We start from the raw sequence: 15,826 nt of genomic DNA, 5'->3' as shown, positions 1-15,826 counted from the left end.
GCAATTCACATAGATAATAGCCATAAATCATACAAAAAAAAAAAAGGGGAAAAAAAGACCACATGCTAATTCACAAAAAGTGTGGTAAACTATTAAGCATCAAATAAATTCCATGGAAATGACCTAGATTAGATTACCTAGAAAAGATTAAAAGACTTTAATCTTATTGAAAAATACAATTTTGTATTATCACTGTATTATAGGATAGTAAATGAAAAATACAACTTTTATCTGATTGTAGCTCTAATAAGGAGGAGTTAGTAGAGGAAATACAAGTTAAATTTTCAGTGTTACTCCATTACCATAACACTTATCTGCATCTACCTGAAGTAACAGAAATACTTCCATGAAATAATCACTTGTGGCTTACACTTTTCTCCTTTAGGTCGAGGTTGTTGTTTTTGGGCTTGGAAACAGGATCTTTTGCACAGACAAGCATCTCTTCTCCTTCCAAGTATCCAAGGAAGGTTATTGGAAAGATTTTTAATATTACAGCTCTCTTGCCCACCTGAGTTTGATGCTTTGAGGGAGAATCTTTAAGAAAATTCTACTGCTTTTCAGCATAAATATTTTGCACTGTTTTTTCACAGTAGTAGGCAATTCATAGAGCATGAGCATTTTCTTATGACCTTCTCTTTCAAATATTAGGTGTATCAACAACGTGACTCTATCTGTTTACATGCTCTGACCATATGCATTCACAGAGGAGACCTTTTGTTGCTTAGAAATAAATTCTCAGAGATAATTTCAAACCACTCCCATGGTCCTTTCCTGAATTTTAGACTATTACAACCTGAAACCACACCTTCAAAATTTCAAGACACTGCCATTTCCTTTCAAAATGCAAAGTTTACTTAGACGTGTCCCTCAGAGAGAGAAATTGTTTTAAATATCCTTCTGTGCACTTGCAAAGACAGGAAGTGATAATCATTATAATAATGAACAAGAAGATGAAAGAAAAAGGAAAACAAGCTTTCAATTTTAAAACAATCTAATAAAATTTATGGCTTTTAATACTTTCTCATCTTATTCCAATGAATTTAATTCAACATTTTATTTTCAGTACAGTTTGTATGTTTGAATTACTGCGTAAGTCATGAATGATTATATTCATTTCTACAAGGTTTATACCATAGTTTTAAGTCTCTACATATTAAACATGTTAGATTCAAGGACTTCATATGATTTAAAACAGTTTTTGAAAGATTTTGAGTCATTTACATTTGTGATAGATAGTAATGGCCACACAAGTTCCCTTAGTCTACAGTGTCATGACACACAAATCAAAAATTATATATACTGCTTTAAAAAAACATAAATTGCTGCTAAAACACTTTGTTAAATAATATTTGGTGGGACAGAGAGAAATATACATACAAATAGAGGAAATCTTAGTGTAAATCAAGTACAATTTTTTCTCTTGAAAGTGTAAACCATAGATCAAGTCTTGAGATGCCAATGTGTGTGTGGAGAGTGGAGGAAGGGATAGATGTAGGTTTTTTCCCCCACAGGTGGCCAAGCAGTATATTGCAGGCAATCACTTAACACAACTCTCCAGTCTGTTCATTAAAAGTATCATTTTATAGCCATAATTACTATCCAGTGTTTGTCTTCCACTAAAAACTAAATGATCCGAGATAGAAAACTGAGCTCTTCTCTCTATAGTTGTTTCTGGCCACCTTAGATACAATATACTCAAACCCTCTTGATGTTATTCAGCAAATAATGCATTACCATTACCCAGAAAGCCTGTGCATATTTTCACTGAACCATTGCACTGATCTCAACTCCTTTTGAAGGCCTCCTAGTCAAATAGTCCTGTGAGTAGACAATAAAGTACTGATAATTTTTCAGATATTATTGCTTTCTTCAATCAAGATGTTCAATAAATTTTTAAAAAACCAAAATGGATAAAGAAAGGCAATATCTGAAAACTGTTGCAGAAATTAAAACCTCTGCACTGGATAGTTATGGAAGAGTAAAATTAAACAATTGGGAGGGTATTATTAATGAAATTAAATTAACTTGGTGAGATGTTCTCCTGCCTTTTTTTATTCAAGAAGACAGAAAACTTTAAAAATATTATTGAAAAGTAACCAAGATCCATTGTGCTTTTTAGAATATTGATATTCAGGCTCCCAGACATACCTATCCAGAAATGAAGGACACAGCTACTGTCTATGCAAATACAGGAGCATAAACTTTGAAGAAAATAGTGCAATAAAGCAGGTAATAGCCCTCACCAGATAAAACACTTAGGCTATTTTTAATACATTTTTAAAAGACATTAAGGCTAACAAGCTTTTTTTCATGCACCTCTTTATGGTTTTTGAATACATAAGACTAAAAATTCTAAAACTAAACTAATTCTACTTTATCTTTTGTTAGAGGAAGCAAAAGATTTATTTACAGGAGGATGTTTGAGAAAGTTTGCACGCATAACAAAGGGAAACAGACAATGGAAGTACACTCAAATACAACATCACACAAGTTATCACAGGAAACATCAAGTGAAAAATTTAGTTTCATATGAGAAACCCTAATTATGTTTTCCCTTCATCTTCTTCCCTGACAATGTCACAAAATGGGCTGTTATTATTATCTTCTGTCTGTGTTTTAGAGAATTTTAAAGGCTAAAGCAGTTACACCTCTAGCTAGATGCTTTTCTCATAAATAATTAAATTCATAGCAATGCTCTTACTTGTAAGCACCACAAGTCAGAAGAATGTTTTTATATGCATTTTTATCATGCTTAAGCATAGGTTGACACACATCACAGAATCACTGATTAAAGTGAGTTGGAAGGAACCCTTCAGGATCATCAGGACCAGTTCCTGGCCATCCACAGGACCATCCCCAGGAGTCATACCATAGACCTGAGAATATAGTCAGTCTTGTATAACACAGCTAAAAACAAAGACCTTGCCAAGTCCAAATGACTGCTTATGCAAACCATGCTCATAAAAGGAACATTGCTCCATGTTCCCAGAAATATGAATAAAATCAAAGCATATAGACTCTATTTCTTCAATCCATGACTATTTTGTGATACCTCAATCCATGGCTACAAAGCTGTAATACAACTGAAGATCCTATATCAGACAGCTCTCCCCACTGCATTTCTGAGGCAGCAGCATCATAAGAAGAATTTCTCTCAACATTTCTCATTGACTTTTCTCAGAGCACAGAGATCATCCATCAAAGATGTGCTTGTCAGAGCCACAATGCAACAAATGCCTGGAAACTTATGCTTAAATTTAAGTATGTTGTCAATCTTACTACTTTCAATACAGTTATACATGTTCTGAGACACATGAATTCAACACTTTAACAGACAAGGGACTCTTGAGAGATGATCATAAACACACTATTTTCTTTAAATTCACTGCAGGGATTTAGATGCAGTATGACAATGTCCTGAAAATACTCCATAAACCTTTCCTCAGAGCTGAAGATTTAAATCAGATAATAACTCTAGAAAAAGAAAGTTATTCTGGGGAAAATTGAGCCGTTATTCAAACTCTGGGGGAAGACAATCGGTATCCCACTCTACAGTGGTTGTGGTTACCAGTAACAGGATTAGTCAAGGTCTCTTCTAGTGCTCCATGCACATTTCTTTGAATACATTTAGTTACAGTCAGTGTGTGATTTCCTGGACTACAGACCTAAAAATCTAACTAGAAAATATGAAGCAAAAAAATCTCCTTTGTTTTATTTTTCTTACTTAGCCATTCTATTAATCATAGATGTGTCTTTGCTTGACTTACTGATATAGACTCCATATTTCCAGAAAAATACATAACCAGAAAAGTAACACTGAGCAGTTCACCATCTTTCATGTTTCAAATGAATACTATATCAGATGAATCAGTTAAAGATTATACTCTCTGGTACTTATATTAAAATAAACACATTTATAACACAAACCAGTTATTTACACCATTATCAAAATGTTGTAGCCTTGAGTCTACTCTATTAATAAGTCACCCAGGTACATCAATGGGTTTATTTGATTTAGTATTTTTAATGTAACATTAATTTATGACTGATTAGAGTCATAACCTTACTCATTTTACACAAGGCATCAAGGATGATCCTTGATGATCTGCATTGCAGAATGCAAGTTTCTTACTGCAGCGCTTGAGAATCTTTGATGTGAGTTTTTTGCACTAATGTGAAAAAGTCCAACAAGATCTAATAGTAAACATAAAATGTACATTTAGACCTTAAATCTAATGACAAAACAATGACCAAAAGAGGAAACAAATATTTATTCATCATAACATCTGATTCTTCCATCAGCCATATCACCTACCAGTCTTACTGTCTACAATAAAGCTGACAGAGAAAAGGAATAAACCTTTCAAAAATTTTATAAGAAAAACTTCTGAGTTATTTATAAGTGTTTATGGTGTTTCAATTTTCATTACTTCTAGAGAAGATTGTAATGTTGCTTTTAATGTTTGAGCTAAGCTGTATTTTTTCACAAAAAAAATAAGGGAGATTAAAATGGAAAGAAGCTTCAAACCTGAAAATTTTTTTTTTTTGTTCTCTTTCTGTCTTAGGTTGAAGATACAAGATGTGAACCAGGGGCGTGAGTTCCATTGCCATCTGTCAGAACCAGGTGACGCAGATTTTTTTTTAATCTCTACCACAACTAATCCCCCCCTGCCTCCATGCTGTTAATGGGCCATTGACTCTCACGGCATGACAGATAAAATTACATCATCCCACTGTGAAATGCTCCGCCCAGAGGGAGGAGCCAAGCATTCTTACGTGGATATAGTGTGAGATTTAGAACACCACAGTCAGCCTTTTCCACTCAGTTCCCAGAGGAAGAGCAGGCCCATCTACACCCCATGGACCTTCAGAGGAAAACTACAGCCTTCTACAGGATCACTGCTTCCACAGAACCACACCTGTCTCTCCAGCATGACTGCAGCCACCATTTAATGGCACTGCTGTCAACAACCTGACCAACAGGGTGTCAGGTCATATTCTAACTCTGTCAGTGTTGTTTTGTATTACTGCATTTTAATTTTTATTTTTCCTTATAAAGAACTGTTATTTCTACTCTCATATTTTTACCTGTGAGCCCCTTAATTTCAAAATTACAATTTGGAGGGAGGGGGTTTACATTTCCCATTTCAAGAGAGGCTCCTGCCTTCATTAGCAGACACCTGTCTTTTCAAAAGACACTTTCTCAGAACCCATCTGAAACCTTTTCATGTTCAAGAAAGACATCCCCAACTTGGCTTATTTCTTAAAAATGATAGCTTCTCCACCTGCAAGTAGCAACAGATCTGAGCTCTGGTTTGTCAGTGTGACAGAACTGAGTGATACTATAACAGTAAAATCTTGGGGAAAAATCTGTTTGACTCTATTCAGGGATTCTTTTCAATCTTCAGAAGAAAATTGATAAAATATGCTACCAAAAAAAATGACATTGCTTTGGTACAAAGCCATTATTACATATGACCTCGCCTCCTTTTTGATTGTTAAGAGATATAAGAATTAAATGGATCACAGAAATAAAAAGTTTAGAGAATGGATCAGATGACAGACTCAAACTTCTCAAATTCTATCCCAGTTATCAGTATAGCATATTGATATTGTACATGTGTGTTATTGCAGTAAGAGTTTAAATCTTACATTGATATTAAAAAAAATCTATTCAGTTTGTTGTCCATGACTCTTCTAAGTGTGAAATAAAGAAATTACCCCATAGATTGAGAACAAAACTGTAGCAATTCTAGGGCACATCCCTATACTGGGAAGGTTTGAGGCATCCCCAGGGTAAAACAAGGGGTTTCAATCTTCCTTGAAATCAAAAGTCCCTTTACAGTAACAGCAGAAATACCCAAATCCATTTAAAGTTAAAAAAAAAAAGAAAAAGAAAAAAAAGGGTGATCTAAAGTTCAGGTAAAATATCAAGCCATACAGCTAAAATTGATTTTCTTTCAAGTCATGAAAGGGATGATTATTTCCTTTTCTAAAATATTATCAATTCTGTGCAAATCTTAAATGCCAGAAAAGAGATCCCAAACAAATCTTACCAATGATAAAGAGAATTTCCACTGCAATGTCACTGACAGTTGTGCTTCGAGTTGTAGACAGCTCATCATGGCCAATAAAGGAAACATTGTAAGGTACAGTCACAGCAACATAAAACGTTGCCAGTAAAATAAGCCAGTCCCAGCCAGCTTTAAAAGTGCTAAAATGCAGCAATATGAATTTGGATTTTTTTGCATCTGAAACTTTGTATTCTGGAAATGCTGGTTTGTCTACGAAAACATTCTGAAAAAGAGAGAAAAAAAAATTAAATGAGGCAAAACAATTATTTGATTACACAGAAGCCTTTCTTGCAATGGAGCTCTTAGGTAGTTGATGTTTTTGTAAAAAAATCATAATAACATATGCAGGCAGGAACAAATATTACTTTTTTTCCTAACCTAGACCTCACATTAATTTATACAGATGTTCATGGAATAACTTTTGTGAATGTTGAGGCAGGAAGAAGACTAATAAGTTATAGATTAAATGGAGTAAGAGGGGACTGCATCTGGCACACTGTTCCTTCCTCTCTTGAGCTAATTCTCACTGCAGAGCAATATTATTCTGCTGGACAGATAGGTGAGAGCTTTGCATACACAAAGACACAGAACTGTAAATAGGAACATATGGAAAGAAGTAACTGGCATTGGAGAAAAACATCCTGTACACAGAGCTGTGAGGAGGTTCTTTCAGACTATCTCTAGCCTGGTCCTAGGGACTGAACAGCTCCAGTACTTGGAGCACCTCTCCTGGTTTAGTTTCATCTGCAGGAATCCAGTTCATGTGAATGAAAGCACAATCACAATTAGTAGGAATAACTTTTTTTTATTCTTTAAAATTGTACTCCCGATCTAAATTAAAATAATAATCTACCATAATATACCTCCAGAACTGACTGCCTTTCTCACTAGACTAGCTTTGTCTTGAATCTGTGTCTTACCACTGTTTTATGCAATCAAGATTTCAGTGTTAAGGTGTAAATATTCTTAGTTTTCAGCTTTCATAGCTTTAACAAAAAACACCTATCCTCCCCAAAAAGCTGCATGAGGGACATGACCTGTCTTGCATTATTTACAGACAAAATTCTTGCTCGCTGTTACTGTGCTCCTGGTTAATGCTGTTCCAGTAACAAAGAGCCTCCCAAACCAATCTTGTGCATTCAGCAAGCAAAGATTACTTCTGATCTTGAAGTTATTCACTATGAAATTAAAAAGACAAAGCCTGCGTAACCATGGACTTAACTACACCTGCCTTGTCTGTCACAGCCTTTCACTTTGTGTTTCCTTTGAAATACTGATGTCATTGCCTTCTCTGTTCTTGGTTCTTATTCATGAATGTAAGCAGCTGAATTCTCACTGTTCTTTAATCATGGAAAGGAAAGCATTCCTTATATTATTTCCAACCCATAGCTCCAAAAATCTATGTACTAGTAAATTAGTCCCAGAATAAATGTTTTAGCATGGTAAAATAACATCTGCTCTAGCATTTTGACAGTACAGGTAAGGCATCAAACGCCATTTAAGAGTCATGTTCATAAAAAATATTATCATATTACTATGCAATGCAAATATCTCTGGAAGACGTGGTAATATTTTGTAGGGCTTTTTTTTTATTGTTATGCTTCTTCAATATTAAACACTTGTAACTTAAAAAAATTAACAATTTTTCAATATTTAATCCTTTTTCAACGTCTAAGATTTAAATTCAATGGAAGTGGCTGTATGCCCTATGACATATATAGCAGTTGTGTACTTTCATGTCCTTAATCTATACCAAGAATTTCTGCTTTTAATTTGTACTGCACAAAGCAGGAGAGTTATTTTTTCTCATTAACATTTCTTTAGAAGTCATTCTGTTGCTATTTTTTTGGTTTGTCTATGGCTTGATTTAGTGTTAGCAACGTTCACAGCATGTTTTGTGAACTTATTATTTATAGTTACTGGGGAATAAAGAAATAATTTGAAGATAGAAACATTACTACTTTAGATAGGAAATTAAAAGATGAATATCACAGGATAAAGTTGGAGAAATTCACATGAAAACTTGCCTAAATGAAGTGTGACCTTTTAGAGCTTAACAACTTTAAGAGTTTCAGCTAGAGAAAGACCTCGAGTCTCTTCTTTTTTTTTTTTTTTTTTTTTTAATAGCAATAATTGAGATAAAATAGTTGAGATGGCAAGATAAATTGGAACCTAAAATTCTGAGAACCTTTGGAATCTAAGTTCTGAAAAATTTCATAATGTGGGTTTCATGGCATTAAATGTTTGTTTACAGCATGATTAAGTGTACTATCTTGCTATATGGTAGCAAACACCACAGGAGGGAGAAATATGCTTCAGTGAGAAACATTCTAATCCTTGTTGCTGTAAAATTGTGATCAGGATATAACTCAAGTACTCCCTGACCTTTATTTTTTTTTTTAAACTTTAATTTTTTTTTTAAAGTTTGTGTGCAAAGGCTATTTTTTTTTTTTTTTTTGCTTGGGGGGATGTAGGGGAAGAAAAGAATTTCACCTACATTATTAATTTTTAATTTGTTCTTCTCTCTTCTTTGTAGATGTCCAGAGATGTGATAAAGGACAGCTCTACTCCGCCTGCGTGCCGACTCAAAATGTGATCCTGCTCTTCCTCTTCCTTTCCATTTTTCTGCGGAACACAAGTGAGAATGCATTAAAGATCAGGAAATAACACTTTAACCTTTGGGACCCGAACTACTGGCATTTCAGACATTGGTAGAAATGTAAATATTATGCACACCTTCTCTTTTGTTTAATCTTTTGCAGCAAAGAAACAAGCCCTCCCTCTCTGGAAGGGCAAATAAAAACCACTGTAAAGTTTTAATTGTCAAATGCCTTCACAAAACTCGGAAGCAAGTAATTGCAACACTTGATTTCATAAAAAAGATAAATGTGCTTTCTATTGTTTCAGACCAGAGGGAAGAATGTCTAGAAGTAACCACTGAAAATATCCTGGAGGTGATCCTACTCTCTCACTTCACAGAAAGAGAAAAAAAATCCCTTGTAATTTTAAAAAACTGAGCCTGACTTGTACTAGGCTTCCATTATGTCAGAATATGCTAATTTGTAAGCTTGCTCATTAGTAATATCCAATTCTTACATTCATGTGTTTAAATTCTTTTTCCCATCACATGGCCACTGGCAAAATTGTGTGACATATTCCTTGGTGACACGAAACCCATTAAGAGTAAAGACTGAACATTATTTTGGAAAGGTTTGTGGTTTTTACCTCCATTCAAATGTCTGTAATTGTCAATCATGGGAACAAATTTTGTTCTTGCTTATAAAGCAGTAAATTCAAAGTAATTCCAGTCACTCTGATGGAATTACAGTGAATTGATGCCAGAGTAAATGAAAGCAGACTTTTTGTGATGTGTCAGGATTTAGAAAAAAGAAATTATGGGACTAAAGGAAGAAGCCGTCTGTCAAGGAGATTTAATTAAAGTCAATTGAATGCATACAAATTAAGGGGAAAAAATTAACAAAACAAAACTAATTAGCAGAGCCAGAATTTAGAAGCAAGCAAAATAGCTACATCTTGAAACCTGCCTAGAAAAGCAAGAACGATTTTGCATTATAGGAGACTGATGTATTTTTGGCTTAACAGCACCAAACCATACATAACAAAATGTGTAGGTGGAAAAATTTTCCAAACTTCTCAGTAAAGAAGTTTTGTGTAATTCATGCAAAAGCACTCTCTAGTTGAGGATTTTTTTTTTTTTTAACTTGTCAGTAAAGAGAAGAGGGGAAAAGAAAAGTAAAAAAACAAGAAGGGAAAATCTCTGTACTGCAAAGCCAAATCGCTACTCAAAAGTTGAAGGGGGCAGATGGAGAAGCCTCAGACTTTTCCATCTCCAACACACATTAGTATCAGCTACAATGAAGAAAGCTAGAACAAAAAAGCATTATTTCAGAAAAGACCCAAATAAATCAGTGTTGTTTTTTTAAAAAATAAACTCTCAATCATCAAACCACTTACACTCAAACTAAATTTTGAGTCTCCTTAAATTCTGGGTACGAACAAACTGCTAAGCTGTGGTAGCCTGGTTTTGTCATATGAATTTGAAATTCTCTTTAAAACTATTTACAGTCCTCCTTTTTCTCTTTCTCAACCTAAGCTGCCATGTTGTACGGGGCCACTCAGTTCACTCTACTGTGTACAAAACAAGTCAACAAAACAAGCTTCAGATCTGCTAGGAGGCAGGCTGGGAAAACACTTTTTTGACCTTCTGGCCAGCAATCTTTTTAGATGCTTTCGCTACAGGCTTCATCCTCACGCTGTACCCTATCTAACACCTGTCCTTGTCCTAAGCCTCTAGAGCCTGAGGCAGTCCATGCTGGCAGATGGCAGATAGAACAGCCTTGGTGATGTGATCTGTTGTGAGACCCAGACTGGGCTGGGCTCAGAAGGCAAGCCTGGTACTTTCAGGTGGAATTTCCTTGAGTACTTCAACATCCCCAGCAATACAGGGCCTTCCAGCCTGGAAGTGGATCTCCCTACCTCTGGTCAGCCTTGGAAGTGTTCTCTTTACTTTGGCTAGATCACCCATGCCATTTTAAATTATTCTTTAAATGTATCCTTTCAGTAGCTGTGGGCAGAACAACATGCAGCTTTCAAGCCATGGATACACAATTGCCTGGTACAATGGTGTCATACTGCCTTCAGGTTTTTTCTCTATAACTCCTAAAGCTCAGATATGCCTTTCTGTCTTATGCTGAGCACTGAGCTGAAAGCTGTCCATAATTCCATCTCTTTCCAGAATGTCATGAGACTATGGAAACAGGCAACATACACATATTCAGTTATGCTGAATATGTGTATGTTGACTTTTCCCCCATATATTTACTGACACAGAGTTTCACTTTCTATCCACTCTTTAAATGAGGACACTTTCCTTGTAAGGTTTTAAATTTATGTACCAGCAGCCTGATAATTTTCGGCTTTACACAGATTCCCTCTCTCCTACCTAGGTTCTGCATACCAGTCACTAAGGATGTTGTACTCACAAACCTGCTCAGGCTGTGGGACTTTATCTGGCACTTAGAATCATACCAGTTGCATGTTTCCACAGCAAGTGGCTTCCATCACATGCTGATTACACTATCTGCAAAGGGTTAATGCTACCTCTGTGTTAATATTGGGAGTCACTCAACTCCTAGATACAGAAAAGTGTGCATCAATAAGGAAAACATTACATTCATTATGGAGTAGTAATTTTCTTACTAACCAGAATTGGCAAAAAAGGTTTTATGGTTGATATTAGAAGTGAAACAAAATTAATTTATTGTAAAGATAAGATGCCATCAGAGCACAGGTCAGTAGCTTATAAATAAGTGAATGACATTTGTGAATTCTCCTGCTTTCTGGTCTCCCAAGGCCTTCAGAAAAGGAATCATTCCTGAGCCTTGGCAAACTACATTGCTCAGGTGTGCATCTACATGTGTGTGATTATTTTCTGTAACTTCCCTCTTTTCTTGTCATACTCAGTTCACAGCTCACTATTCTGGAAGAGACAGCTCATTTTTTATAAACTTCCATCTGTTTCTCTCTGGTTCTTCAAAAATTTAGGTACCTGACAGACTTGATTTTTTATTTTTTTCCATGGCTGATCTTAGAAAAAAAAAGATCCAAGAATAAAATCAAGCATAAGCAGAATGTCGCTTTAATACAACTGGCTTTTTTGCCCCATGCTTAAGTCAAAAGGACTTCTCATCTCCCCCAAAACAGTGAGAAATATTGTCCTAGAAAAATCCCAGATTTTGGGGTCTATAAAAAGGATGCTTGCAATTTAGTCTTATTTACCCTTTCTCAGAAAAGTGGTAATAATTTTTTTAACTCTTTCTGCTGTCTTCTGGTTGTTCTTCTTTCAAGTGAACATAGATATAGTGCCACAACCACCAGACATGACAATTACACAATATTTTCTAAGAAAAGAAAAGAACAGAACACTTCTTTGCTAAGCTTAACATTAGCCTCCTAACAGCTTAAGATTTCTTACAATCTTGTGAGGGAAGGTTGCAGCAAAAGAAAGCACATCCAGACACAAATGTCTTTGTAACTCTTGTCTTTTCTTGTGTTTTTATAAGAACATGAGGCTTCAATCATCCATTTAAGGTTTACAGAAAGAGGAGGCATAGCTCTTTTCTTGTCCCTTTGGAAAAAAACAAAAGATCCACTTCTTAGGTATAAATCAGAAATATAAACCCTGACAGCTTCTGACAAGCTTTCATAGGTATATTCTGCCCTAGCAATGCAGAAGAACTGGAAAGTCAGCTTTACTGGCTAAATTGTCACCAAATGTGTGTCTGCTCTCCTTCTAAGCTGCTCATTGAATCCTAGAATAATTTAGGTTGGAAAGATCCTTAGGATCATCGATTCACAATCACTAATTGTGAACTCCACCACTAAACCATGTCCCCAGGTGCCACTCTGATGCATCTTTCATATATTTTCAGGTGTGGTGACTCAACCACTTCCCTAGGCAGCCTGTTCCAAGCTTGATAACACTTTTGGTGAAGAATTATTTCCTAAAATCAGAATAGTCAGAGCATAGGATTAAATAGAGTCCAGAATTCTTTATGATTTATGATGATCTCATTCTCCAGGTACAGTCCGACACATTTATAGAATCATGGAATGGTTTGGGTTGGAAAAGACCTTAAACTTCCTGCCATGGGCAGGGACACCTCCTACTAGACCTGGTTGCTGGAAGCCCCATCAACCTGGCCTTGGACACTTCCAGGAATAGAACATTCACTACTTCTCATCTTCCAGTTCTCAGCTGTCCCAGTGCCTCCCCACTCTCTTAGTGAAGACTGAGTGCCTCCCCACTCTCTTAGTGAACCCTGATATGACCCAGAAGCACCACGGTCACTCCATAGCAGACAACCTGTGGCATGAGAGAGACTATGAAATGTGTCTTTTTCCAAACACCAAAATGAACTAACCTGCTTTGGCCAGAAAATTTGCACCTTATTTCCAAAAAAGTCTCAGCCTTGGTAGTTTTTCCTCATTCTTCAGAGCATTTGTTTGTATCCTTTCAAAATAACTGCTCTCACTTTTCTTATTCGTGCCTTAATTAAAACAACTACCTACAGTTCCCTCTGGTGTGACACATACCAAACATACTCTTGTATGGAAACATCTCCCAGTCTGATCCTGGGTCATTACCCATGATTTTGTACTGAAAATTTTCAATGCAGGTGTGCATGGACACAAAATAGAAAATTAAGATCTAGCATTTCATTCATACCCAAGAGATAAAGTCCAAGAGATTTGCCTGTGTTTACCTAAAACATAGGGAATGAATAAAAAGCAACCTGCAGCTCTCAAATTTAACCCCAAACACAGTATCCTGGTAGAATGTGAATGAAATAGAGAGAGATGAAATAGAGAGAGATGATGTAAAGTAGCCTGGGAAACAGGCTACTTTAGTTATGGAAACACATGCACAACTGAGTAACTTTATTCAGAGATGATATTTCTACCAACAACCAGTGTGACAGAGTTATCCTAAAGGCTGTGCAGCTGCAGACCCGGATCTCTAAGCAGGATTTCTGCAGTACAGTAGCCAAGGAAAGACAAGTTCACCACTAGGGACAGGACTGTGGCTCTTTACTGCTTTTCAATATTTTCACAAGAATTTAAGCTCCATGCTATATTCCAGTTATATTCCAGCCTAAACTACTTGATTGCCTTGCTGTCCTGTTTGCTTGGCAGGTGGGGTTGTTAGGCTTTGGGTAAGACTGATTCAGGCACATTGACTCTTCCTTTCAAAGAGTGTAAATGTGACCATCCCAAGTCATGGTCTGTAACCCTGACTGGACAAAAGTAGGAAAGGTAGTATAGATATAGATCTCTTTAAACACTTTGCATGAAGAGTCCTGAAGAAAAAACAGTGAGTTCCAGATTTACATGGACTCTATGGTGGATGTCCGCTGTGAAAATTCTAAAATTTAAGTTTATTTATCAGTGTGGTGCATACCTTTATAAATATATTCCATAAAATAATGAGATTGCTTCATTTAAGCTATTTTGAGAGCTAAGCCAGGAGTATGAGGAATAAAAAGATAAAATTTTTATTTTACTAGCATTTTACTCAAAGGACTAGGTAAGTTGGCATAGCAGATAAGAATTTCTCATTTATTTCATTGTTTACAAAATTAAAGTCAATCATGAGATGAAACAACAAGTAATGCCAACTCCTACCTAAGAAAATTTATCATAGAAATAACATAATTTTGAGTGTGTAAACTAAGCTAGATTTGAACAATAACACCAACAACAGAGTAGAACAGGACAAGTGGATTCCATTGCTAAAAGGTATCCAGATACAGACAGACTTGAAATCCATGATGCTGCTCCATGCACACACTGGAAGGAACAATGTGAAAATGCATAGTAACCAGGTTACTGCTGTGATTTTTAATGCTGGTTTGACCCTTCCCTGCTCAAGACACAGTGGTATATTGTTGTACCTGTGTGATCTCTCTTGCTGCTCTATTCTGAAATCAGGCAGGGAAATAAACATCCCCCATTACCTTTCCTGTGTATATCTTTATGCTGTCACAACCACACAGCCCAGTCACAAAGAGATATATTTTTATCCGGAATATCTTACAAGTACTGAATTGTTCCCTTTTGAACCTGGGTTCAGTGAATGATTTGTTAAAGAATTTGTCCATCATTTATTCATCTTACAACACTATTTATAAAAGGCTTCCTGTAAGAAATGCAATAAAGTTCTTTTTGTCCTTTTAATACATGTCTTGAGAAACCCTCATCACTTGCATGACAACAGAAAGTGTGAACTTTCAAGGTCCCCATGAATAACCCATGTGCAATAAAATATATACAATGATGTCTACAGGAAACACAATGGTTTAAAAACATATCCAGTATCATTGACACAAACACATTTCATAGGCAGTCCTCAAGGAAAGCAAACCACCAAGGAAATTCTAAAGGAGACAACTGGGGTAAAGAAACTCTGAATGAGCACAAAAAAACCTCTCAAACCAGATTGTATGGAAAGATGGTTTAATTTTTTCTAGGCTTTTAAAAAATCTACAAAATTTTTCAGCGATTATTCAGGGAACAGCACACCAGCAGTTGCCAATAAGTAGAAAACTGATAAAAGCCTTCTTTGGTGTTAATGACAGAATAAAAGCATCACCATGGGCAAGAGGCTGCAGGAGTTCTTTTGGTTGTGTGACATTTTCACTGTCAACAACAACCACCAATTCACAAAGCTCTGCTGTATGGTGGATCCAGGCTAGCCTCTAGCTGCTTTTTTAATTCTGTTAACTGATAAATTGATTCAATAAGATGTACCTAACACATATACCAGCTATACCCTGTAAACATTATTATAGGACATTTTTTTAAAGGGGCAAATTTTATACAGAATCAACAGTATGATGATCATAATTTTAGTATTATTCCTTCAGAGAAAATTCACTTTGAACAGAAAGAGAAAAGAAGCAATTTTATACATTACTATTAATGTTTTTATGAATTAGGAAGACCTTCAAACAGCTTATGAGATAAAAATCCTAAACCACATTTTAGTCTGCTGATTCTTCCACTATGAAGGAAAAAAACGGTGTGAGGAAAGAGACACTCAAAGCCAAAATAAAGGTTCTTTCTCCTCTTCCATTTTGGTGGTAGTATACAACTAAATAAATAAACAAATTTTCCTTTTTAGATGGATGTATTTGCGTCTATCTTATAAATATCATAAAAAGAATTAGGAA

The 15,826-nt window shown here is 35.7% G+C and overlaps 1 protein-coding gene across 1 annotated transcript in view; it reads right to left on the bottom strand.

The window, feature by feature from the left end:
- KCNH8 (potassium voltage-gated channel subfamily H member 8) overlaps nt 1–15,826 on the bottom strand; it is a 176,423-nt gene that overhangs the window by 81,151 nt on the left and 79,446 nt on the right. Inside the window, exons 4-5 of the mRNA XM_009086107.4 lie at nt 8,572–8,699; nt 6,057–6,297 (exon numbers count right to left, since the gene is read on the bottom strand). Coding sequence (XP_009084355.1) covers nt 6,057–6,297; nt 8,572–8,699 — 369 coding nt within the window. The remainder of the gene's footprint in view (nt 1–6,056; nt 6,298–8,571; nt 8,700–15,826) is intronic.

The sequence above is a fragment of the Serinus canaria genome, chromosome 2, assembly GCF_022539315.1.
Source record: "Serinus canaria isolate serCan28SL12 chromosome 2, serCan2020, whole genome shotgun sequence".
Taxonomy (NCBI): Eukaryota; Metazoa; Chordata; class Aves; order Passeriformes; family Fringillidae; genus Serinus; species Serinus canaria.
The sequence above is the reverse complement of the archived record's forward strand: the minus strand, read 5'-3'. Positions and strand labels throughout refer to the sequence as shown.